The 26,529-nt window shown below is 37.6% G+C and overlaps 1 protein-coding gene across 1 annotated transcript; it reads right to left on the bottom strand.

Annotated features, from left to right (window-relative positions):
• Positions 1 to 3,082: 3,082 nt before the first annotated feature.
• Positions 3,083 to 25,348, bottom strand: LOC139798092 (uncharacterized). Its single transcript, XM_071748176.1, has 12 exons — positions 25,085 to 25,348; positions 24,093 to 24,169; positions 17,246 to 17,321; positions 13,384 to 13,515; positions 12,415 to 12,538; positions 9,906 to 9,966; positions 9,754 to 9,800; positions 9,239 to 9,314; positions 8,219 to 8,320; positions 6,780 to 7,703; positions 5,848 to 5,958; positions 3,083 to 3,833 (listed from the first exon to the last, which is right to left on the bottom strand). Exons 1-12 carry the CDS (start codon positions 25,346 to 25,348, stop codon positions 3,521 to 3,523), a joined length of 2,307 nt encoding a protein of 768 aa, XP_071604277.1. The 3' UTR covers positions 3,083 to 3,520.
• Between the last annotated feature and the right edge of the window lie 1,181 nt (positions 25,349 to 26,529).

The raw sequence follows: 26,529 nt of genomic DNA, 5'->3' as shown, positions 1-26,529 counted from the left end.
GGAGAGGAAGTAAACACTAATGGTTGGTAACAGCATGGAATTTACTGCTTCTTGTTTGCACACATCTTAAGTAAACTGTTCATGTTCTGAACCCCAGATGGGGAATACATTCCTTCTTTCCCCAGCACTGAGCAGATTCTAACTGGTGTTTGGATGTCTGCATTTCTGGACGCCTCATGTGAAACATCTCAAGAAGGAGCTAGTATTCAGTTCATAGAACTGCTGGTCCTGCAAATCAACCAGAAAGGATCCTGATTGTACATGAGGCTCCTTGTCATTAACCTTTTGGCCCAGCTGAGAGAAAAATATGTCACATGCAAACCTTTCTATACCAGCCTTTCTAGCCCCATTTTAGATAACTATTTATTCCTCACATGCAAAACTAAATTAGCTGTAAACGTAATGCAGATTTCTACATAGATTTAGTAATGTCCATGTGTTCTAATTTTTTTTGCTGGATCTGATCTCTCTTTTTCCCAACCTTTTCTTGTGAGTCAGCCTTCTGCACAGAGCTCACCTGAACTTTCTCCCAGAACTTTCCAGGAACCACCTGAACATTTCCTAGTGCATTATGATCATTATGATGACCAGGGAGAGCTCACCCCAAGGCTTTACCACCTGATAAAAATCAGGCCTCCAGTTAGATCATGACTTCAAGACAACAGAAAAATAAGTTTTCTGTGAGTTCAGGATCCAGTTATATATACTAAAACTCCTACAACTCCTTCAAATAATTTTGTGCTGCCTCTGCACTTTCTGTATCCTTGTGGTTTTCTTCAAAATTTCACACTCAAGGCAGTGGAAAAACAACACTGACCACCCAAGCCTTACATTTTATTGCCCTGTGATTTAACAGAAACTGTTTCTAGGTTTGCTGAAAAACATACACAAAAAAGGCCAGCAAGATTTTATGACATTTTAGTAGAATCATGAAATAAAGCATTGCGATTTCACGTGTGTGGGGTTTTTTTTTCTGTGAGTGCCACTATAATACAATAATCAGTTAAAAAAAAAAAAAACAAAACAAAACAGCATTTCATTTCATTTAATTTCATTCTTTACCATGTGGATCCACTAGAAAGTGAACACTGCAGATGCAAATATGCAGTGATGACTCAGCTATGGAATCTGAAATGAATGTCACTAACAGTTTGTTACTGTATGGGCTTTGCCCAGCCTAATTCCATTAGCAAGACAAAACCTAATCCTAAATTAAAAATATGTATTTATATATATATAGACAAACCCAGGTTTGGCTATTTTGATATAGTCAACCCAAAGCCATTTGTGGAAATATCACGTGTATTAATTTTGCTTGAAAAGAGGAACCTAGCAGTTAGGAAAGTGGTGCTTATTTTATCAGATAACAGGAATGATACTATCCGACTCTATCTAAACCCTCAAGGCCTAATGCAGGAACTGACCAAGGACTGTGAACAGTTAGTGCTTATACGAACTCCTTAGGGCCATGTTCCTCTTCACACTGACCTTTCCAGTGAGTGGGCTTCTCCCCTGCCCTGTGGGTCCTAGCACCCCCAGGCTGAAGTAACACAGGACTGACTGCAAGATAACTTCAGTCTTAAAAAATGCAATTCAAACTCAGGAAAAAAAAAAAAAAATGAAGGGAAAATGTTTGCTCTTTATTAACACTGCATACATAGAATAAAAAAACCCTCAACCCCACATTCTTGTAATACCAGTCCCCAATTATTTGCTTCCTGCTGGTGAATACCAGGAAGGGTTTTGTTTGTTTGTTTTTAAAGAATCTGGCAATATAGTAGCCCAAGTTGCATATCTTCTCTCACCTCCTAATAAAGAAGCCTAGATAAAGATTCTCAGCTTACCCTCCACTTATATAGAAAAGAAAAAAAAAAAAAAAAAAAAAGAAAAAAAAGGCAAAGAAAAGGAACAAGTACCTTTTCTTAGCATTTAGTGCTGTGTTCCTCAACTGGTTTATATAGAGAACACTTCATTCCTGAAGTGAATGAAGCTCACAGTCAGAGATTTAATAGGAAATACAACTGACTAGCTGCTGTGAAAATGAGAAAACTATTTACATTTTACAATTAACAAACCCAAAGCTATTCTACCAGTTGCAAAGGCAATGAAGCACTTGAAGTTTGAATTTACATTCCTTTGATTTTGGAAATTTTTTGTATGTGTTAGAAAACAACAGAAGTAGCCAGATGATCCACACTTTTAAAATCTAGTCCTTGTACAGCAATATTTTTTCCCCTCCAGTTTTCTAGTGTATACCTACACCCTCTTGCTTCAAACTTTACTGCTATACTTTTGAGGCAGTTTCTCAACAGCATGACTTAAATATCTAGCATTCACTTTTTTTTATATCACAATCTAGCTTTATCCTTATTCATTATGATGTCTTTGAAAATATTAATTTATAAAAATGTAATAATAATGGAAAATGTGTATTTCTTAATATATTCAGTATTACATTAATACTGTTTTCCATCCTATGAACGAAGATTTGTTTATCCACAGAAGGAGCTGTTGGTGCTACTGCACAGCTACTGGCATGAATGTAGTTACTATTTGTTGCACTACCTTCTTGAGACCCACTGAAGTGGCAGGCCAGCAGAGACCATCCAATACATGACTCCTAAATGTAACTTACCTGAAGAGGTTATTCTTCTATTGTGATTACATTATTCTGCTGTGCTGCAGAAAGAAACGAGTAGAAAATAGTATTGGAGAGTAAGACAAACAGGAAGGTGTATCTGGAGATATTAGACAGTCGAGGCAGGTGAACTGATAATACGTGAGCTACGTCAATTCTCAATTTCAGAGAAATTGTGAAGTTTACCTGCACTGGGCTATTCTGAAACATATATAACCTATGAGATCTGGAAAAAATACACCATCAGAATGGGATATTCAGATTACTGAAAAGCAAGTTCGACATTTACAGAATTCAAATTCCATCTGCTTCTATGTTCTTAGCAATCTGAGAATAAACCTGCTATGAAAAATAGTTCAATTAGGTCAGTTTAGTTGATGGTAAAGAAAATCTGGAATTAAACTGCAATGCTACACAGATTGTTAGTGATAATTCAAACTGCTGTTTTCAAGGGTGGACATAACTTTATTCATTTCATAGTACTTTTTCTATAGCTTCAATGCTTATCTACCTAATAGTGCAGTATTTTATTGACTTTTGCATCTGGAAATTACATAGACTTAAAGAAATGTAAAACAAAAGACAACTACAACCACTCAGAAAGTTGTTTGTTTTAAAATACAGGGTTCCAATTTCACTAAAAGGAAAGACTACTTTAATTCCATGTGTACTGAGACCTTTTCTTCAACTACACTTAACAAAATGCACTCCAATAATTTTAAAGAACCAAACATCAGTAGAAGCTAATCTTACAACAGAGACCAGTTTTTTACAATTGAAATTTGCATTTTCCTAATTTGTTAAAAAATAAATAAATTGGTCCACAAACAAAATAGAATGGGTAAGAGTAAGTGTAAGCTGAGCAACCATTGTACTTTATATTCAGTTCCAGTTGTACCGATCTCTTGGAGGTAAGTCATAATGTGTTCTCTCTTCCTCTTCAGGTCCATAATTTAATGGCAGACCATAATTGTAATCCACTGTTACAACTGGTAATCTTTTACTTTGTTCCATCTCTCTGGTAGTTTCACCTTGAAAAGGTTTTCTTTCATAGTCTATTGAACCATCTTCTTGGTGTACAGATGATGTCGGATGCATTGTTTGTGAAGAATATGGTGCAAATCTGTTTTTTCCTCTATGATATTCAGCTGAGGGATGCATTCTCCTGTTGTCTTCAGGACAATCTTTTCGATTACTATAAGAAAAACAAATATGAGCAGTGAGATCCTTATAAATAAGTTGATTTATTATTGGTGGCTACCATTAGAAATTGAACTTCTGTAACCTTGACAAAACAATTCAGATCCTCATTCTTCTTTTTTACCTCTTAAAATTAAAATCCCCTTTATGGGATGTCACAAACTTGTTTCTATTTTTTTTTTCAAGTATAGTGATTAACATTGCTGTTCTTCATAGTAAGTAATTCTACTAGAAGATGTTTCAAGTGCTGTTTCTAATTAAAATTGCCTTTTTACTGAGGGTTTCTTTACTTTCATTTCTAAGTCCAGGTTTTCATTTTTGTGAATAATATGTAATAGTAGCCCTCTAGTACATAGTGTCAACAGGCAATAATATACTTAGGATTTATATCTTCAAATATTTTAATTAATAATTATTCTGCATTAGAGGAACACTCCTTCAAAATACATATGATCTAATACATAGGATCTAAAAATCTGTATATTCTGTATATAAATTTTGTCCTGGATTCTCTTTACTCTAAAGTAACTTACACACTTTGTAAAATAAGTGGTGTATAAAGCTGACCCAGAACAATCTCTGTAATACTGACATCTTCTCCCCCACTGAACTATAGACTGATTTAGACTGGCTCTAGAAGTACCTAGGGCCACCTGCTCAAAGTAGATCCAATTAGATGAATTTATGCATAGCCATGTCCAGCTGAGTTCTGAATCTCAAAGGATGGGGATTTCCCAGCTGCTCTGGGCTACTTGTTTCAGTGTCTGACCATCCCTCATAGTGAAACTCATTAGCTTGTTGTAGACAGCAGTTAAGAGTTAAATATAGCATCAGTGCTTAACTTTTTTGCTTACTGACAACAGCTTTTCATATTTTGTAGTACATTAACTTGAACTGTGCTTGTCCCTGACTTAAAGCAGGGATTCTCAAACCATGTCATAATCACACCCAAACGCAATATAGATGGATCAGTGTTCAGATTCAATTGTTTAAACTGCATTTAAGCCAAAATATTTATATATAATTTTACACTGTACAGTTCATTTGTACATTTTAGCTGGGAAATTAGGGTATTACACAAAACACAGAATTATCAGAGTTGGAAAGACCTCTTGAGATCATCTACTCCAGCTCTCCCACTGAAGCAGGATCACCTTGAGCATATTACAGAGGACTGCATCCAGGCAGGTTTGGGGTATCTCCAGAGAATGGGACTCCACAACCTCCCTGGGCAGCCTGTTCCAGTGCCTTGTCACCCTCATAGTAAAATTGTTTCTTCTGTTTAAATGTTAAAATGTTTAAATGGAGCTTCCTATATTCCAACTTGTTCTTGTTGCCCCTTGTCCTGTCACTGAGAACTACTGAGAAAAGTCCAGCTCCATTTTCCTTGCACCCACCCCTTAGATACTTGTAGACGTCAACAACGTCTCCCCCAGGCCTTCTCCAGGCTAAAGAGTCCCAGCTGTCTCAGCCTTTCCTCATCAGAGAGATGGTCCAATTTGCCAATAATCTTTGATGCCCTTTCATTAGCAGATCCCTGCCTCTCTTGAACTGGGAAGCCCAGAACTGGATGCAGTATTCCAGCTGTGGCCTCACCAGGCAGAGCAGAGGGGGAGAATGACCTCTCTTGACCTACCGGCCACACTCTTCTTTATGGAGCCCAGGATTCTGTTGGCCTTCCTGGCAGCAAGGGCACACTGCTGGCTCATGGATAATTTACTATCCATGAGGACACCCAGATTCTTCTCCTCCAAACTGCTTTCCACCAGGTCCACCCCTAGCCTATACTGGTGCCTGGGGTTCTTCCTCCACAAGTGCAGGACCCTACACTTGCTCTTACTGAAACTCATCAGGTTCAAACCTCTGCCCAGCTCATGCTGGATGGCAGCACAGCCCTCCAGAGTGTCAGCCCCCCCTCCCAGCTTTGTATTATCTTATCAGCAAACTTGCTGAGGATACACTTTGTCTAAAGGTAAGTCAGAAAACAACACATGAAATCTGATAATTACCTAAAGCTTCTCTTAAAATCATCATTATCAGACCCATAATCTCTGTGAATTGAAGAAGATGAGGAGAAATGAAGTTCTGGTACATTTTCATGTGAAGAAAAAGATTGATTTCTGCAAATAACCAAAAGAATCACATGTTAAGAGTACAAAGAGTTGTAAATTTTTGAAAAATATGCTTTTATCCAATGAGATAATATTTTTACCTTTACTTAAAATTTTAAGAAAAATTATCTTAATTGTATTAACACCTAAAAATGGTGTGCTTCATTCTAATCATATAATATCCTGTTTCATCTGTAGAACTGAAGAATTAAATAGAACTTCACAAGCCCACAAATACCTTAAATATGTTAAAAATATTTAAAATATTTTTAAATATTATGTAAGAGTCCAAAAGGTTTACAAATAAGAGGTATCTGTATTTGGGATAATATGATGCAAGTTCAGAAGGCAAAGGGATTTCTAGTGAATTATTAACTCATGAAATAAACAACTGTAAGTCAGGAAGGAATAAACTTCCTCACAGCATTTACTGTTTATTTCTGGCTGAGGGCATAAATAGAATTTCATATCCTCTTCTGTCTGAGGGTTGCTTTTTAAATGCATGTTTCTATACAAAACTAAGTAGGACAAAGAGTTTTGTTTCAAGCTGACTCTAAAAAGGTAAAAGAAACACACAAGCTTCAGTTTAAAGAAGCACAACCATCTGATTTACAAAACAAGCTTTCAAAGCTGCAGCACTCTAGCTTACATCAAACCCTTCCATTAGTCAAAACAAAGAGTTAATTAAAAGATAATTTATATATTATTTTAAAAGCATGATTAACTCATTCCAAATTAATTTATTTTAACTAAGTAATTACTCCGAAAGTTAATTTAAAGTACTGAGGTTTACACTTTAATTCTGGTTTTACAGCTCAAAGATGTTTTACCTGTCTGAACACCATTCCTGTGTTAAGTCATTATGACCTGGATGGTCATTAAAAGGTCTTGGCCTTTGTCCATGCCCTTTATTAACATAATCAAAATCTTTTAATTGATTCTGCTCCTGTAAGTCATCATAAGGCTGATGGTCATGAAATGGTCTGTGCCTTTGTCCAGGACCTTTATTTTCATAATCTTTTAGTTGCATCTCTGTCTGTAAGTCACTATGAGGCTGGTGATCACTGAAAGGTCTCAACCTCTGCCTCCGCCCCCTATTAACAAACTCAAAATCTCCCAATTGTGGCTGTGGTTGTAAATCCTCATGTGACTGATAGTCATGGAAAGATCTTGGTCTTTGGCCAGGACCTTCGTTGACACAATCTAACTCTTTCAACTGTATCTGGGTCTGAAATTCATCATGAGACTGGCGGCTGTGGAATGGTCTTCGTCTCTGGCCACGGCCCCTGCTAACAAAACCAAAATCCTTTGTTTTCCTGTCTTCCTGCAGATCACTGTGAGGTGGATGGTCAGGAAAAGATCTCTGCCTTTGTCCACTGCCTCTGTTATATTCAGTGTCCCTTGATTGTCTCTCTGCCTGTAAATCATCATGAAACTGGAGTCCATGGAAAGGTCTCAACCCTTGCCCAGGTCCCTTGCTACTGAAGTCCAGGTCCTTCTGCTGCATGTCTTCTTGATAATCATCATAAAACTGGTGATCAGGAAAGGGTCCTCGCCTCTGTCCTGGTCCTCTATTGTAGTCCCAATTTCTCATCTTCATTGGTACTCTTAAATCAACCGGAGTCTGATGGTCATGAAATGGTCTTCGTCTTTGTCCAGGTTCCTTATTAATAAAATCAAAATCTCTCAACTGTATCTGTCCTTGCACATCATTGTGAGAGGGCTCATCATAAATCCTTAATCTTTTCCCAGACCTGTAAAGAAGTTTTTGTCTTAAATAGAACATATTTTTAAGTGCTACAAGTCACTAATGAAACCAAGTTTTTTAAACTGACTGGAAAGACATTGGAAGTAACACTTATCAAAGCTACTAAGACCTAAACTATAAATAAGATTACAAAATTTTCAATGTGATGGTAGAAGCTGTAACAAACATTCAGTTGCAATTCTACAGTGCTTGATAAGCAGGCAAAATTAGTGATTCCAAATTAATTAAAAATAATTGCAGATAACGAGGTAATAAAGAAAGGCAAAGTAAAACTTTAAATTTTTCCAAGTGAACTAATTACTTGTATGCTTCTAACAGACCACATTTCCTCTCTCTCTCTCTTTTCACTTTTTTTTTTTAAATCTGTATATATATTTTGCATGAATAGGTTATATTCATAAATACTCCTTTGAGTATCTATAGTATTCTCAATAAGAAACAATTATCTCTTCCACTGTGTAAATTTTGTTTGACTTTTAATTCCACATTTCAGCCTATTACCCCTGAAAATCTTCGTTTGGGAACCGCTCTACAGGTCCTTCCATTGCATGTGGGGGGGGAATAATATCTTCATCTGAATCCCATACATCCATTCCAAGGTTACTAAGAAGAATAAAAACATCTCACATAATCTTCCTTTTTAAAAACATACTATTGAGTTTAAAAAAACAGTTTAGGATGACAGATTTTTTTTTTTAAGTTAAATTTATGGACATTTATAACTTAGCAGCTTTTGGTCTGTAACCTTATTTGGGGAAGGGTTGCAGAGAAAGCTAAGAGAATACCTAAAATGTCATAAGCTTGGAACATCCTAAAAGGTGTAAGACAAGCACCGTAACTATTAGAAAAAACTGACATTGGACAAAATAATGCACAAACTATAAGCCAACGATAGCAGTAATCCAAAGGGCACTCAATTAAGCTAAAAAGGTATTATTTTAAAATAATTTACTGCTATAAGCTATCATTGGCACAGATAGCTTAGCTCTTAGGTGAATAATATAAGCATAATATTCTTACACTCCAGTGACACGACTACTATAAACAGAGGAGCTGAGAACAATCTTCCACTGAGTAGTTTTTCCCATACTTTTTTTTTTTTTTTTTTTTTTTAAGATATCTGGTTCTACCCTGGTTCTACCATGCCAACAACAGAAAGCAGATCACAGAGCTTATAAAGAAATTTTTGCAGTGGCTCCCTTTAGCTAATAAAGACATTTTTGCAGTGGCTCCTTTTAACTTATAATGATTTAATACAGACTCAAAACACTTGTCGTAGTATGAGAAAACCACACTACAACAGTAGTTGTCAGATTAAAGATTTCTTTTGAATGATATAAATTCAAAAGATGAATGAAGAAGTACACTGCAGTTCACGTTACTCATATCAGAAGACTTACAATATGTGTGTAGTTGCATATTAAAGGTTTAAGGGGCTAAATTTGACTGAATGTGAACAAGATTTTTAAAAATGCCAGTTGACATTGCCAAAAGTCTTAACAATTAAAAGCTTCTTTTTACCTTCTCATTGGCTGTGTTCTGAGATCCGTGAGATACACAAGACCATCCATCTGATGACCTCTAGCATCACCAAAAGCTAAAGCAAAGAAAGATAGAATTCTAATGAATTGCACTCAAACTGAGCCACAAAAATGAGAAAGGCAAGTTTCTGTTTACCCTGAGATGCTGAATTTGAAACTATTCTAACTTGATAATAAGTACTTCAGCAAGCTGGCATAATTGTAGCATTTTTTTTAACAACTGAAACTAGTGGTGCTAGCAACTGACTGAAAACCCTTGAAAGCAAAAGGAAAATTAAAAATAAAAGGATTAAGCATACTCCTACTATTCTGTAAATTTGCTAATGCTCAAGCCTTGCCTGGAATTGAATCAACAATCAAAGGAAATAATGTATGGGATCCAGCACATGAAATAACTCTAAGGATACTAAAATAGAATTGTAGTATTTGTGAACACAATTGTAGTAATTATAAATTACAACCTGACATATGCCTTAGTTCCAACGGTGTAAATACCTTGGATTGCTGCCTCTGGATCCCAGCCTTCAACATCTATAAGATATCTGAAAAAAGAAATATGATTAGATAATTGCCCCAAAGAGATGACATATTACTGTAAGGCCACTGTATTTTGTGGACAATGATTTCTGATTTTATACAACCCTTACCTACATATAAGGTAGCCAGTTCTATTAATTCCATTAGTACAGTGAACGCCAATGAGTTTCTCTATCAAAAAGGAAAACACAGTCTTTAATAGTCCAGAAAATGAAATTACTACAAATATAGCGCAAGCCAAAAAAACAAAAAACAAAACAAAAAAAACCAACAACCCACAAAAATCCCACCTGTACTTTTCCATGAAATAATGATTGGTAGTTACAAAATTATACTGTAAAGCCTATAAAAGAATAGACACATTCAGACTTTGTCCTCTTTATGTTGGATCTATAGTACCAGTTAGCTCATTATTTCAAAACCTGTGAAGACTAAGACTAACTCTGCACAGTGAAGAAAAAAAGAAGGAATAATGACAGGTAAAGTGGCTGGGTCTCAGCCAGAACTGCAGGACCAAGAGAAAAGGAATTAAATATTGTTTTGAAAGCAATCTAAACAAGCAAATGTAAAATTGAGGTATTTAACTTACAGATTAAAACTTGGAAAAAGGAGAAAGTAAGCGTAACAACCCTAGTGTCTAGGAGTACAGAATATTTTACTAGAAGAATTTATTTAACTGGACTAAAATTTGGATCATGCCTGGGATGAACCATAGACATGAGAATTTTAGGTTCCTGCATGGAGAAAAGAAGCACTCTATTGGGAACCAGTAATCTCCAAAGAAATCTTATCTTTTTTTGGAAAGGTTATAGTAATCAGCTAAAGACTAAAGAGCAAAATAACTTCCTATTATTAGGGTGTTTCAAGAGAGATAACAGGGAAGCTATTAGTCATGCAAGGCTCCAATAAAACATCATCCAGACTATTTCATACTATTCTACTTACCTACATTTAATGAATCAAAATCAAAATCAAATATGTATAGAAAGGACTACTATCATGGTCATAAAAATGTTTATCAGAAGGAGGCTAAGAAGCTTGTCTTATTTAGTCTGTAAAATCAAATCTGAGCTACTGAATATGATAGGCACAGAGAACAATACTTCAATGCAAAAGTGGTATAAAAATAAATTATATTAAGTATATTAAGTGATCTGGAGTTTGAAGCTAGATATCACACTAACAACTTTAATCATCAGTAGAACAAAGTTATGACAAAGTCTTTGAAATGGGAGCTTGATACATTTTTGAATGAAATACAACTTTGTAACAGAGCAAGACAGTAACGTTGCCATACAAGTTTATTATAAATTGGTGTACCAACAACTCAGATACTGAAAAAAACAGCTTCTCAAAAGCTGTGTATAAGAACAATCTTAAGAAATTTTAGGAGTAATCTAAAAGAGCAAGTTACAATAAATAGATTGTTTTAAATAATAAAGTTCTCCTAACTCTGAAGTTGCAGAAACCCTGCCAAAATGGTCTTACTAGCTGGAATTGCAGATCTTCATCTAGCTACATATCTGGAATTGATTCTATCAGTTCTGTGAATCAGAAATAATTAGATTCAATTACATACTATTCTTTGTCACATGAAAAATCCTTAGACCAAAACCAGAAGAAAACTAATAATCTCAAAATAATTGCCCTGAGCCAAGAAAGAGTGAAAGAAGAACTTACTAACTCCTGAGCAGGACAAAGGCTGCTCCTTATAAATACTGATTTTCCCAGCACTTCTGATTCAGGCTCTCACACCTGAAATTTAGGTCAGAGCTCTTTCAAAAAATGAGCTGACCATCCACAGCAAAACACCTCTGCAGCAAAAACTGCATGCACTTGGGCAGTTAATATCTCTATAACAGAAAATGTCAAACTAACCACTGCAAATAGCATGAAAAAGCTTGAAGGAATGGTCTTCCTATATTGGACAGAAAAATAATTAAAATCACTGCCTACAAACAATCACTGGCAAGAAAGGTAAAAAGGTAAAAGCTGCAAACACGGTGTGGCAAAACATATACAAATTTATTGCCACAAAAAGCACTTTATACCATCTCAGCAAGAACTCTGCTATTGCATAAACATTAAAACAGCAGCTGACTCACACTGCAGAAACACTGACACTGTGTCTGTAATATGAATTTTAAGAATTGCTAGGATATGAGGGCAATAACCGACTCAAAAAGCCTCCTAGGTCAGACTAATTGGACTTAGATTGCTCACATGTGTATCAGTGCCTAGTGTCATCAGAGAAACCCCATGCTATTTAGAACACCAACAAGGCCAGCAACTACAACTAAATTGATGGTAGACAGCTTGGGTCAGGCAGATGTCAACTGCTTGGTTGCAGTTGCTTTGACACATAATGCAAATCTGTGTACAATAATATCAGAAAATGCATTTACATTTCTGGTCACTTTTGAAAAAGCCATGTTCTGAATGCAAAAAAGATACATAGCAGTTCATGTGAAGTATTTTATTATGACAATGAAGTGGAATGTGGTAGGGGAAGCCTGAGATCCCTGGTGTCTTGAGTATCTATTGAAATTGATAAATGATACAGGTAGCACTCTTTTTTTTTTTTTTTAATTTTTAATAGCATAAGATGCTGATATTTACCGTTTCCTGCATTTTCCCATAGGAATTTTCTGACCCATTTTTTGAACTGTAGGATAGTAGCATTATCAGGGACTTCAAGTCCGACAGTATAAAGTTTCTTATACTGTACACTTTTAGGTAAATCCTAGCAAGAAGAAAGAGATAATAAAAAAAAAGATTAAAATTATTGAAGTCTTACATTGTTCCTAACATAATACCAATGAAAAACAGTAGTTTAGATACTTAGTAGAAACTGAAAATAATCTTGAGAAAATTCTACAGAGGTGCATTCTCAGAAACTACCATTTACATTTCCACTTTAAGGACCTGATCTAGAACAAAGAACAGTTTCTAGAGACTTATTTACCCCTGCTAATAAGGCAGCTCATCAACTAAAAAGAACACATTCTTGTAAATTTATTTGAACCCATTTTCCAATTACTAGCAATATTTGTCCATCCTACCCATAACCATATATACACTCGCATATTCACCCTTAATGCTTACAGCCCATGCATTCAAAGGTTAGCATTCAGTTCTAGTGCTGCTGTTTATTCCCCTTTTCAATATGATGCTGACCAGTCAACTCTTTGAACCACACTGGTAAAAAAAATCTAAATTAATGAAGTAGTTTTAAAATGTAAACTTCATTAATGGATTCCACTAAAGATCAGTAAAAAAAGACCCTAGGAATAAATAAGAAAATGTCTCCAGGGCACAGACTCTAAGTCTTCTCATTCTTTTCCACAGTGCCTGGCACTGCAGTCTGTATTCATTACTCCACGTTACTGTAATACAGATAAGCCACAAATGCAACGAGATGGAAGGAGGAGTTATTTCCTTTGTGCTAAAGCATTTAGTTTCTATTGGAGACACAAAATATGCCTAGATGGCTCACTTGTCTGTGCTATTTCAAGGTAAGCAAATGCATTATTGATTAAAAACAAGGGTTGCAGTCACTAATTAATTTTGTCATTATACTTATATTACCTTAACTTCATAGTATCGTGTGGTATATGTTAAATCAATAATTAATCCAAGCTCCACATTTAGGGCTTTCATTGCAGCCATTAAATCTTTTGGTGTAAATTTCTGGGTTGGAGTAAGCCTCTGGTTAATTGCCTACAATGAAAATGGAAAATAAAGGTTTTCTTTATAAGGTCTAGTACCATCACATTTGTAATACTCAGATGTTTTAATTAGGACTAAGAAACATCAGTATTCAAAAGGGAATGTTTACAGTATCAGAACCATATCTAGAGTATTTTATGGATAAGAAATTAAAAGGAACCAAATAAAAAGTAAGCAAGGATTTGTTGTGTATTCCCATGCAGATGAAAGTACATGAAACTGCGGGAGAATTATCACCTCTACTGTCTTAAAAAACATCATTATAACAAGCACTACTTTAATAGACACACAAATCCTGCAAAACACAGAATGTATATACTGATTTTCAAGTAACTGAACACCAGCAAATTTGGAAACACCACAGCTCCGTTTACCTCAGACATATTTTGTCCTGCACAGTAACACAAAATTAACAATGTATTTCACATAAGAGGTTAGAAATTGTGATACAAGATTTCTTCTGAGGGTTCTAATTCTCTAGCAGCAGATGCAGGGCAAACATTTTTACTCCTGCTTCATCTCTTGGCAGTGACTTGCATGTTATTTTGCCCTGGGAAATATTCAATAATCCTACCGTGTGGTAACTAGGAAAGCTTCATGTTGGTGGGTAATGAATAATTAATTTATTTTGAAAAAAATGTGGGGAAAATGTTTCCTTGCCCTGTTGTAGCTGTAGCTTTTTTGAAATGCTTCATATACACAAGAGCAGATGTTTTCTGAATAGTGTGCTTGTCCATCCTGGGACACTTTTGACACAGGCTGAGCCACAGTCAAAAAATACAGTAAAATACACAGCAGCCTCAACCACCTCTCAGTTCCTTTGTCAACAAGAAATTCAAGCAGACTGGACTCAGAATTACTGGAAATTCAGAATTACTGGAAATGAAGGCAGCCACAGACCACATACCTCTTAGAACCACAGATGCTACAGGATATATATATAATATATATAATATATGTATAATATACCATTCCTTCTTTTGACTCTACAGATTATAATCTGTTAGCAAGAATTGATCTCAAGTCTGGAAACAGACAGATAACTTTTAGTAGATTCTGAAATTGAACTTAATAACTTTAAGATGAAAATAGTGAATCTACAGAAGTTGTGTGGTAGAATGTTAAGAATTTTTTATTTTACTATGTGAAGTCACACAAAATGAGGTAGAATACAATTTATAGAAATAAGGTATTTCTGAACACATTGCTTGATTGAGTAAAAGTTATATGTGTTAAGAAAGACTATTTGGAACTTTCTGAAAAGCCCTTGCAGAATATTTAGTAGTTTATCTGTTTAATTGGTGCCTGAGAATGTGAGAAATGTATATCAACTCTAAAATCCTTCTATGGCATAGAACAGGCCCAGTCCTTACTACACTGTTAGCGTTAAGTAATGAAAGGAAGGACAGAAAATCCTTCCAAGTAAACCCATAATCTTGAAGTCTTTACTAGCAGTACACGTTCTGTTAAAACAATATCCCTTAAATCTTGAAATACTGGAACTATGTCACCAATCATCAATTTCCTAATATGTAGCAAAGAAGGAAACTGCTGCATATATGTCTGTCTTCAGCATTTCAAATTTCCAGACCTCCACCTTCTTTGCAAAGATAGTTTAGCCAGTAATGCATTTTATGTGTATTCTGCTACAAACTTCATCAGCTTCAAGCACACAGTCTCTGGCAGACTTCATATTTCTGTATCTTGCATAGTTGAGATTTAACAAACTGAAGGGACAGAAACATAACATATTTTGCTTTCTTTGGGTCTGACTTTATATCTGGCCATGTTCAAAGACAGCTTCACAGAATGGAGATCAGTATGACTCAAACTGAGCAACACATGGAGGTAGAGTGCCTCCTTCTGATATATTGCTATATATGATCTCTGAGAACATCTGCCCTTCTAATCTCTGGTGGAGCTCCTTCCAGGCCCAAGAGCTACAGAGAAAGAGCAAAATTAGCAATGAAGTCTCTTAGCCTGAAATCTGGAATGACAGGGAACAGGAACTACACACCCTAATCAAATCATGACTGGAATAGTGCATCAATGCAAAAAAATGGTGCTGGATCAAATGAAATTACAGGCAAAGTCTTTCAAATACCTGAAGATCTAAGAAAATAACTATAAATCTACTGAATTTTATACTCTCTGCTAGATCTGTCTGCTGGCTGTGCTATACCTCAATGCCACAGAGAACATGACATAGAATTATAGAATGGCTTTGGCTGGAAGAGACCTTAAAGATCATCTAGTTCCAACCCCCCAGCATGGACAGGGACACCTTTCACTAGACCAGGTTTCTCAAAGCCCCATTCAACCTGGCCTTGAAAACTTGAGGCATCCTTAGCAACCTGTTCCAGTGTCTCACCACCCTTACAGGAAAGAATTTCTTTCTAATGTGTAACCTAAATCTACCTTCTTCCTGCTTAAAACCATTACCCCTTGTCCTCTCATTATATGTCCTTGTAAAAAGTCAGCTTTCCTGTAGGCCCCCTTCAGGTATTTGAAAGCTGCTATAAGGTCTCACTTCTCTCCTCCAGGCTGAACAACCCCAGTTTTCTCAGCCTGTCATCACAGAAGAGGAGCTCCAGCCCTCTGATTATCTTTGTGGCCCTCCCCTGTGCATGCTCTGGGAGCTCCATGTACCTCCTGTGTTGGGGGCTTCAGAACTGGACACAGTACTCCAGGTGGGGTCTCACAAGAGTGGAGTAGAGGGGTAGAATCACCTCCCTTGACCTGCTGGCCATGGTCCTTTTGGTGCAGCCCAAGACACAGTTGCTTTTCTGAGCTGCAAGTGAACATTTCCAGCTCATACTGAGCTCTCATCACCAACACCCTCAAGTCCTTTTCCTCAAAGCTGTTCTCAATTCATTCTCCACTCAACCTATATTTGTGCTTGGGACTACCTCAGCACAGGTGTATGCCTTGCACTTAGTTGTATTGAACCAGCATGGCTTAACTCTCAAGCCTGTCAAGGTCCCTCTGGATGGCATCCCTGGTTGACATCCAGCATGCCAACCACACCACACAGCATAGTGTTGTCAACACTGCTGAGAATGCACTCAGTCCTACCATCCATGGCTCTGACAAAGATGTTAAACAACACAGGTCTCAGTACAGCCCCCTGAGGAATGCCACTCATCACTGTGCTCCATTCGGACATCAAGCTGTTGACCACAACTGGGTGTGATCATCCACCCAATTCCTTAGCCACTGACTGGCCCCACTGACTGGCTTCCAATTTGGAGATCAGGATGTAGTGCAGGACAGGTGTCAAACACTTTGCCTAAGTTCAGGTAGATGACAAGTTTCTTTCCCTTGTCCACCAACACTGAGACTTACATTACCTAGACTGTTATTCACATCATAAGCCCTATAATAAGATTTTCTTAAACAGTCATGAAATGATGTTGAATAATGAATTTAGGTCACTTAATAGTGATCAAGTGAAGCATGATAATTGATTAGAGATTTTATAATTTAAAAAAATAAATTAAAAAATGAACAACAAATACAAATTCTAAAAGAAAGATTAAAATACAAAGATTAAAATACAAATACCACTGTCCAAGTGGTAAAAAAACCACTACTAGATGACAAGGAGGGCTAAATTGGAATTTTTAAAGAAAATTATTTATTTTTTTTCATAAAACTTCCCTGAAACTTACATGAATATTTAGGCTATTTTTCATAACTTCTACTAACTTTTTATACATACCCCTTTTAAAGGTACTTTGAATGCAATAAATCTAGTTCCTGGTATAGGCTGTCCCACTGGTGTCAAACTCCGCCATCTGTAATAAAACATATTTATTTTTAAATATTTTCAAACTACATGATTCAACAGAAGACATCTTCAGATTCATGTAAAACTTCTAAAAAAAAGAATTTACATTCCTTCTTAGGATTAAAACTTTCCTAAAACAAAACACAAAAATTATTTTCCTTTAAAATTATAATAAGTTACTTCGAGCTATGTTGAATATCTCACAAATATCAGGCAAATCTGGTGCTATATTTCACATATAATAATTTACTTCAGACTTCTCCAAGCAGAAAGATATTGTAGTCATCTTTTTTTACCTATAATGTGCCATGCAGCTATTAGCATATGTTAAAGATTTAGATTTCTGAACAGCAGCATCCAATAGTTCCTAAAAGTCCTTGATCACATAAGCAAGCAATCATAACTCGTGCGCATGAGGTAAAAAAAAATTACCAATTAAATCTTGATATGAAAGTAAAATCCATCTTTCATTAGAAACCTGCCTGTTTCAGCAAGAAACTCAGATCTTTCTAGAATAATTATAAGAACTTGTTATTATGTATTTGAATAAAATTAATAGATAAGCGTTGTTTTGGGATAAAAGAAATGGGGAACTGCCTGAAAGATGCTGGAAGAATATCAACATAATATTACTATAGCAGTGATTAGAGCAGAAGCTTCCTTAGCACATACAGCTTAAAGAAAAACATTTTTAATGTTAGCAAGTCTGAACTCATAAGCCGTAATAAAATGAATCTTTTCTGTAGAGAGTTACCACAAAGAATATACTTCTTAATGTGCATGATTGCTGTTATACCCAAACAGAATTATATCCCAAAATCTGCCAGTATTCGATGAAGCAGTTCCAAGGTATCATCAGGACATTTGAAAACAGTCTTTTTCCCTTCCTTCTTTTTCAACTTAAAAAAGTATCTCCCCTCAAAACAGGATAGCATTTACAAATAAGTAGCCCCAATGCAAAGCAGATAGATAAGGTTCAACGCATAAAAATTATTATTATATTGCACTTGGTAGAAATCTTTCCTCTTGGCTCAATCAAACACCTTTAAAATGTTGTCATATACTGGCATCAATCATTTGACAATAAAATGCAAAATTTACTTTCATTAAAAATACAGAGCTTCTAGATTTTCACGTTTACTTTGTAACACACTTCTTTTTCATAGAAACATTCTTGACTGCACTTTCTCTTGGTACTTTACTCTTCAATACTGAGAATATTCCAGCACACAAAAACTTAGCAAAAATTACCTACCAATAAAAAGATTTGCTTTAACATTCAAAATACTAGTTATTAAAAAACTATTCAGAACTGTTACTAAGAGATTTTCATTTTACTGAAAAAAATTCTTGGTGTATCACGTTTCAGAAATTTCAGGCTTTTAAAAAAAGCATGGAAAGCTTTATCTGAAGAGGAAAACAAAGTAGTTAGCAGATCAACTGTGCCTTCAAATAGTTAGCTTTACTAAATTTAGGATTTTTATTTCTTCTCCTTGTGTGATAACAAATTATATCTATGACCTCAGAAGATGCCACTGGATGGCTTAAAACCTACATGGCCTTTCTGCATTTTCAGCTAGTACCTCAATTATGAAAATAAAATTTTTCAAGATTCTTTAATATATATAATATTCTTTAATATTAATATTCAATATTAATGTTTAATATTAAATTACACTTAATGTAAGTGCCCATGCACTTACAATTTTCTGAATGTTTAAATTAATCTCTGCCTTTAAAGGGGGGGAACAACAGCTTCGGGAGGCCTTTCTGATTTCCATAAACCCACATAATATATGAAATAAACTGAATAATCTATTTTAAAACATTCTACCCACTGGGTATTTTGCTTTGTTCACAATTCCCATATCAGACCACAGCAAAAATTAGATGTTGGCTGGCTCTTGACAAATATTCCTTACTATGCTTGTGATAATATATATATTGCAATAGTATAAACATTACCACTCCTAGATCCTTGCATGTAACTCAGGAAATATAACATGGTGACTGGCAGTAAAACTGACACTAGCAGATCATGTAACAATCTACTACATTGATGTCTTTAGCATTGACTTATCTTTTTTTTTGTCTTCATCATAAGATAAAGAACAGATTGAGACTCACGTTGTAGACATACAGCTGCTTAGTTTAATGAATAACAACTGAAAAAACAAAGCAGTAATAATCACTCGTTATTAGAAAGATTGTTGCAAACAGCTGTCATGTAGAAGACCAATAAAAAGTGAGAAGGTGTAAGGACAAGCTAGAGATTAAATCGTGGAGAAGCGTTTGCAGTAAAGCTATGTAGTACATACTCAATTATTGCAGCAACTTTGTACGTCATAATTGCAATGAAGCAACAAAAACCGTCTCCTACGTCACATACTGCCTTAGCTGAGGATAGTTGCATACAGGAAAAAAAATAGCACATTCTCAATAACCAGAATTTAAAGGGTCTTGCTCAAAAAATTACATATCAACTATTACAGAAGAATCTGAGCTCGTCTTAAAATTAATTACAAAGTCAGGTTTAATACCAGCTCCTGCCGCTTGCTAATTTTAATAACTTTGGAAGTTACGTCTTTATTTAAAACAAGGAAATACTCATCCTGCTTTTGCTCTTAACCTTCTGAATAGAATTGGAAATGACCTGTACCTAGAGAAATAGAAACTATTGCAGCAAATGCTGTCACAGAGATAAAACAACCAAGAAAACAGTATTTATTCCTCAATCTAGTTCAATTAATCTTTGGTGTTTCATTTTATTGATAAAGGTATAAAATGTTTTTTAAAAATTAGGATTTAATCTCACAGCGCCATATTCACATATACATCTTAAGAAACATTTTGAAGTAAAGAAGTAAAATATTACAGCTACAAAAGACCAATTAACCTATGTATAAGAGAATGTAAAAGATGTCACAGATCAGAATTCATATCTTTTTAAACCTGATTTCTCTTGGAAAACTATGAGTGGAAATTTAGCATGATTATTATAAAACCAAACTATTATATGCCAAAAAGAAATTATTGTAAAGAGGCTTTAAAAATCTTATTTTCTTTAATTAGCAATGTAACAACGACTACTGAAGCTTTTTCTGATTAAAGGGTTGACAGAGCAATGCATCAGGATTATACAGTTGTCAGACCTTAATAAACTTAAGGTTCTATTTTTCTGTTTTTTAAAAATCCTTCCAGAAAAAAATCTGCAAAATCAGCAAGAAACCTAAAAGCTGCTGACAGCTCTGTTGCAGAAAATTAGCAGGAGGCACTCTTGGTCAGGAAAAATAAATGGTATGTGTTCCACTTTTATCTTTAAAATCATATTTAAAAAGGAAATTTCAGCATGCTGCTGCAGTAGGAAAAATCTCAAATTAAAAACAGCAGACTGTAATTAAGCAAGGATTGGCTAAAGAAATAAAATTTGTTCTGTTGTCAGCAAAGGAATATAGTTGGGAAAGTATAGGTGATAGTGGCTAAAGAATGTAAAACTCTTACAGAACAAGTCTAGATAAAGACAGAAAGAACCAGAGACAAGTAAGCCTTAAGTGGTCACATAAACAGGAGTTAGAGGAGCAAAGACATAAGTATGCATTTTAACAAGTATGAATGAGAATTGTGACAAATTATTTGTGTCCTGCTTTAACTCAGTGGAAGGAAGAAAGCCAGGAGTGGTGTCATCACAAGACTTGGCACCATCATCCTTCCTGTACCAGTGACTCAAAGTTAACAGAGGCTTAAATGAAAAACAAGCCAGACATGAAATATCTGAAAAGGTGGTGAGAAGTTTTCTGAAAGAGGCAGTGATATCTTACTGAGACATGAGATTTATTTTTATGACTAGAAATAAATCCAGGCATTTGCATCACAGAGGTAATAGTTCTGGCCATTGAACTGGTGGCATTCACACTAGAAATGTTGTAAAATGCAACCATGTAAATTCAGAAAAAGCATTACTTCCCAGCACAAAAAAATAGACAGATGACATCTCCAGGAAGAAACCGAACTCTGAGAACTTTTGCACAAAACACAATGATTGTTAAATTGCAGACAATCTAGGTCAGCATATGTTAAAACAAACTGTCATGTTGAAATCTGTGATATTTCTGGTCCTTACACAAACCAAACTGACAGACCAAACCTCCTTCAGAATCTCAAGAAGTGTGTAAAATGAACTACTAATCAAACCCTTATGTTTCTATCAAAATAGCTGTGATAGACATATATGGGCCAAATATGGTAATTAAAAATTTTCTGAGCTCTAAACTATAAAAAAACATAAAAAACAGAACTTGCATGTTCAAATAGAAAAAAGCTTAAGAGAACAACACTTAAATAAAAAGTGACATACTGCACACATCACATTTTCAATTACAGCTTTATTTTTCTAAATTTTCAAACACATAAACAATCCATGGACCCCATGCAGATCAAGAACAACATATAAATGAACCAATTATTTAACTACTTAGTTTTCAGTTTCCATTTCCCTATTTTGTCTTCATCACTCTCCAGCTACTACCAATTATCTAAAAACACACAATTTTGCTTGCCATGCTTAACAAAACAATGACTTTTTGGTTGAGAAAAGGTGTTAAAATCAAACGAAAAAAATAATTCTCTGGAATTTCTTTGATGCTGGAATGGTTTCCAGTTAAATAAAGAAATACAACAATTATTGATATTGCAGACTCTAGTCAGCCAACCTGTTATATGTTTTTACATCTAGCTTACTGTTTTATTGTCTTTTTCTTTTATCTAAAAACTTCAGAGATAGTCTGTAAAACAACAGAAAGTAGCTTTATTCATCCTAGTAAGTTTCTGAAATATGTGATATAGATTAACCCCAGACTCTAACAGCAATATGCTTTGTACCCACAGCAGACAGGACAGTATTGTAAAAGCTGACCAAAACAAATTCACCACTTCTTATTTAGTTGCACTATTCCTAGCTACTTACAGCCTGACTGAAACCTAGAATTTATTTTATTGCTTTAATTAGCACATTGAACTTTGGATTTAAACTGCTGAGCACTGCATAAAGACCTGAGCCAGTAACAGAAAGATAACTTTTAAAAAGTCTACAGGAAGCGTGACTTTCCCTTGGTTATCTACTATTGTGTTTCTCTTGCAGTATCAATAGAAGAAAACAGTTACTGCTGGATTTATTGCTATTAAAATACTGCCATAGGAGTTAAGCTGTACTTCCACAGTATGCTGGCACCTGATCTTGCCCTTACACTATAGCATACCACAACCTCACTCCTGTCAACAGCTACTTCTGGGGCCAGTACATTTCCTTAGGTCCTCTTCTAGGGACCACTGCTATTTTTCCCTGGTGTATTAATCTAATTCACCATGAACTACAACATAATAGCACAAGCATGATATCAATACACTGCTAAATGAGATGGAGAGACTGAAAATTCCTTTAACTCCCCTACTGCCAAAAAAACAATACTGTGGATGTCTGGCCTGATTCATTAGTTGTATAAAAAAGCATCTGGAAAAGCTAAAAGCATTTCCACATCAGAGGCTTTGTTAGTAGCTTTTTACCTCCTTGAAAGATACACTGGTATTAGTTTCCAAACATATAAGCCAAAAACAGAGTCCACTGATTCTTCTATACTTAAAGTAATGCATATAGCCTAAAAGTTGCTCCAGTTCAAACATAATGGGTGAAAAGCAGGGAGAAATGAGCACCCAGTTATCAAAGTTTTACTACTAATTTCCAGGTATGGAGAAAAAAAGGAAGACAGTTATTTCAAGCTTTCTGGATTACTGCTTGCAAACCTAACCCACGTTGGCTCAATTTTTTTCAACTTCTAAATGGAAGTTCATAGAAACTTTCAGAAAGTCTAGCTTTTCTTATTTTCACTTCTGATTTTAATCCCTGCCTTTTTCAGCTATGAAAAAGACTTCAAAGTTTCTTCAAGTTATTTTAAAAAGGTAATTCATCTTTCGTTTCTATTTATTGCCTCTAGGCCAACATAATTTGCAGAAAACCATGCTCTTTGTATCTTATTGCTTCTCCTAAGAATGTTAATAAACTTACACTTCCCCTGAAAACAGAATAACCTCAGCCTTTCCTCAAATAATGTATAAACTGTAAGTTATTTTGGCAAACCCTCCTATCCAAGAGGCTTGTAATGATGTCAGCACTAACACATGGGTTAAACTTCTAAATTTGGATTTCCTCTTTCTTGTTTTTTAATTTTTCTATTAGAGCTGGAGTATAGAACTATTTGTTTTAAATGTGTTCATTCTGTGGGCCCTATATGCACTCTCTGTCAAGCCATCAGAAAACATGTATAGTGCATTTGGGTTTTTTTATTATAACTATTATTTCTGATAAAATTTTTTTGTTTTCCTCTTGTTAAAAACAAAACCACAGGATATTTCTGGACCTGAATCTATGAAAATATTCCCTGAGCACATGCATGCAGCCAGCTTCATCTTATCAGGTCTTTCCCCACTCCTGGTAGCAAACATTCGAGTAGTCAGAAGGATGGACTACTCTCCTATTTTTCCAGTAAGCACACACCTGGGGTAGGAAGGTTAGGAAGAAGGGACTGTGTTTCGTTGATGAAGGAGAATTGTTCACAGACAGGTTGGAGCATTATACTCACCGGGGGATGAAGGGCTGGATTGTTCCTGTCTTGGAGAAGATACCTACCTTACCTGGCTGTAGGTGGTGAAGGTGCTTGTGGCAAGAACACGCCTGGGGCATTACTGTGCCCACTCCTGCCTTCTGCTTAGTGTGAGGGATACTTACCCATCGGGGATAGTATTCTTCTTTACCATTCTGAAAGCAGGAGCAGGCAGAGCAGGCGACAGCGGTGAAAGTGGGCACTGCAGCAAAGGAGAGAGAACCGCGCAGTTAACACGGTGCTAACCGCTTGCTCCATCAGTGGGCCTATTCACAGGGCTGACCCTCAAGTGAAATAAATCAAGCAGTCAGATGGGGCTTGAAGTCATCCTGAACAAGTTCTGCAACTTGCAAGCTAGCCTGTTTTCTCCACTGCTTGAGTACAGGAAGAGCGAAAGACAACAACTCACCTCTCCTCTCCAGGAGAACAAAAGAAAGGGAGAGGAGAAGCAGCAGGTTCTTTGTAATTCTACCAGCAGTGCTGCAGATATGAAGATCTTTCTAAGGCAGTCCCTTCTGTCCCTCTCCTGGTTCGGTGCAGCTTGTTCTGCCCTTGTGCTCCCACAGTTACAACTCCTGTCTCAACGAGGAGAAACTCCAGGCAGCTGCAAGAGGCGAGGCCGGCACCTCAGCAAGGGAGGAACTCACCACCTGCCCCCGCTCTAACCTTGACGGGTACGATCCCTCTAGATCCTGGGCACTGTCAGCGCCCACCGATCTCTGAGGGACCAACGCAGGGAGGGACGAGAGGGGCGAGGGCAGCTCCCCGCCTCCGCGGAGGGCCCATGTCCAGAGATGACGATTGAGGCTGGCGTGAGGTTCCCTCCCCAAAGCCGCATGTCTCCGCGAAGGCAGGGAGCGCCGGGCAGGACCGTCTCCCGGGCCGGATCGGGGCGCGCTCTTAGCGGGAGGCGGCTGAGCTCGGGGGAGGAAAAAAGAAAAAGAGACGGGGGATGGGGGGAGAGGGAAGGTCGCAGCCCGACTGAAGGGGAGGGCGGGCAGTCGGCTGTCGGAGAGGGGGTGGGCTGTGCGGAGAAGGGCGCGGGCTGCAGTAGGAGTCAGGGAGAGGCCCGGGTGCCGGCGGGGCGAGGAGGACCGGGGCTGCGGGCGACCCGTACCCTGACAGGATTTCCCTTGCAGAAGGAGGATGTCGCGAGACAGAGATCTCCCGAAAAGGTCCCGACTGCGGCTGCGCGACCTGGCTTGCCGGGAGGGGGTATCGCGCCTGCTCCTCTGTAGCCGCACCAGGGAGCGCTGAGAGCGCAGGCGCGGGGGTGGCGGCGGCTGAGCGGCTCCCAGGCGCGCCGTGCGGTGCCGGCCAATAGGACGGGGGGTGTGTCCCTGCGCCTGCACGGAAAACCCGCGGGTGGCGGCGCAGCCATTGGGGTGCGTGTGTGCCTTGAGGGGCTGGGCTGGGCTGGGCTGGGCTGGGCTGGGCTGGGCTGGGCTGGGCTGGGCTGGGCTGGGCTGGGCTGGGCTGGGCTGGGCTGGGCTGGGCTGGGCTGGGCTGGGCTGGGCTGGGCTGGGCTGGGCTGGGCTGGGCTGGGCTGGGCGCGGTCTCGGTGCGCGTTGGGGCGAGGGGAAAGGGGCGTTCGGCGGGAGGACTCTTGGGTACATCTGCCGCCACCACGGTGGCGTGGGGGTCTCCCGGCTCTTCCTGGGTTCCGTGCGGGGTGGGTGAGAGGGGGCGGGTGTGCTTAGTCCTGCTGGGAGGCTTTGTTTCAGGTGCGGCCCTGGCGTTCGGGCTCCGCCGTCCGGCCAAGCGAGCCGCTGCTGGGGGCTCCCCTGAGCTGTGGAGTCTTGAGGGAGACTGAGGGGGAAACGCACGGAGCGTGGGTGTGGGAAAGATGTATTGGCCTTGTCTTACATCGAGGGAGAAGCTGTATCCGCGTCCACGACTTTCCTCTCGGAGGCGATACCAGCTCCTGCGCTACGGGACATTAGCGACTCTATCGTTGAATTTCCTTTCCTTTTTTTTTTTTTTTTTTTTTGACTCGGTCTGTCCGCAGGGTTTGCTGTCCTGTGCCGTGCCAGCTGCCCCTGGCTTACAGCACTATCGTGTCGATGTCTGCCTGTTCCGAAGGCCGATCGACGAGGATCTCTCTGTATGGCATGGGAGGCAGATGGGGGGTAATCGCTGAGCCAGGGCTGGACCACTTACTTTGTTACGTGCTCTGCGGTGTTTGTTTTAATTGTCATTTTCAGACTGACCTTAAGTCGTTTTTGGAACTCCTCCAAGTATTTGTTTAACAATGTAGCAATACTGTGAAAGGATAGCAGCATTCTTGAGCTTACTATTTCCTTCTTCATATGAGACATACGTTGCTACTGCTTGAAATTTCAGAGCAGAAATTCTTTACCACAGGATTAATAAGCCTGTTTATTAATTACAGAGCTGCATTTTAATTTGAAGTCATTGTGCTGGTCTTGGAGAGACAGAGCAACTTTTTGTCAAGACAGTTAACTTTTAACATTGCTAAGGCTAGAGTATTACAGATTTCAGCAGTTGTGTGGGGTTTGTTTCTTTGTTTTGTTTGTTTTTAAGTTAATGTACCGCAGGAAA

The sequence above is a fragment of the Heliangelus exortis genome, chromosome 7 (assembly GCF_036169615.1).
Source record: "Heliangelus exortis chromosome 7, bHelExo1.hap1, whole genome shotgun sequence".
NCBI classification, from domain to species: domain Eukaryota; kingdom Metazoa; phylum Chordata; class Aves; order Apodiformes; family Trochilidae; genus Heliangelus; species Heliangelus exortis.
The sequence above is the reverse complement of the archived record's forward strand: the minus strand, read 5'-3'. Positions and strand labels throughout refer to the sequence as shown.

What these genes read in the sequence shown, in the direction of transcription:
- LOC139798092 (XM_071748176.1), bottom strand. Translation starts at nt 25,348, where the DNA reads ATGGCTGCGCCGCCACCCGCGGGTTTTCCGTGCAGGCGCAGGGACACA. An exon ending in ACTGGCTACCTTATATGTAG is followed by an intron (nt 9,801 to 9,905) that starts GTAAGGGTTGTA and finishes TTCTTTTTTCAG; the next exon opens with ATATCTTATAGATGTTGAAG. An exon ending in CCAAACGAAGATTTTCAGGG is followed by an intron (nt 7,704 to 8,218) that starts GTAATAGGCTGA and finishes ACTTCTTTACAG; the next exon opens with GTCTGGGAAAAGATTAAGGA.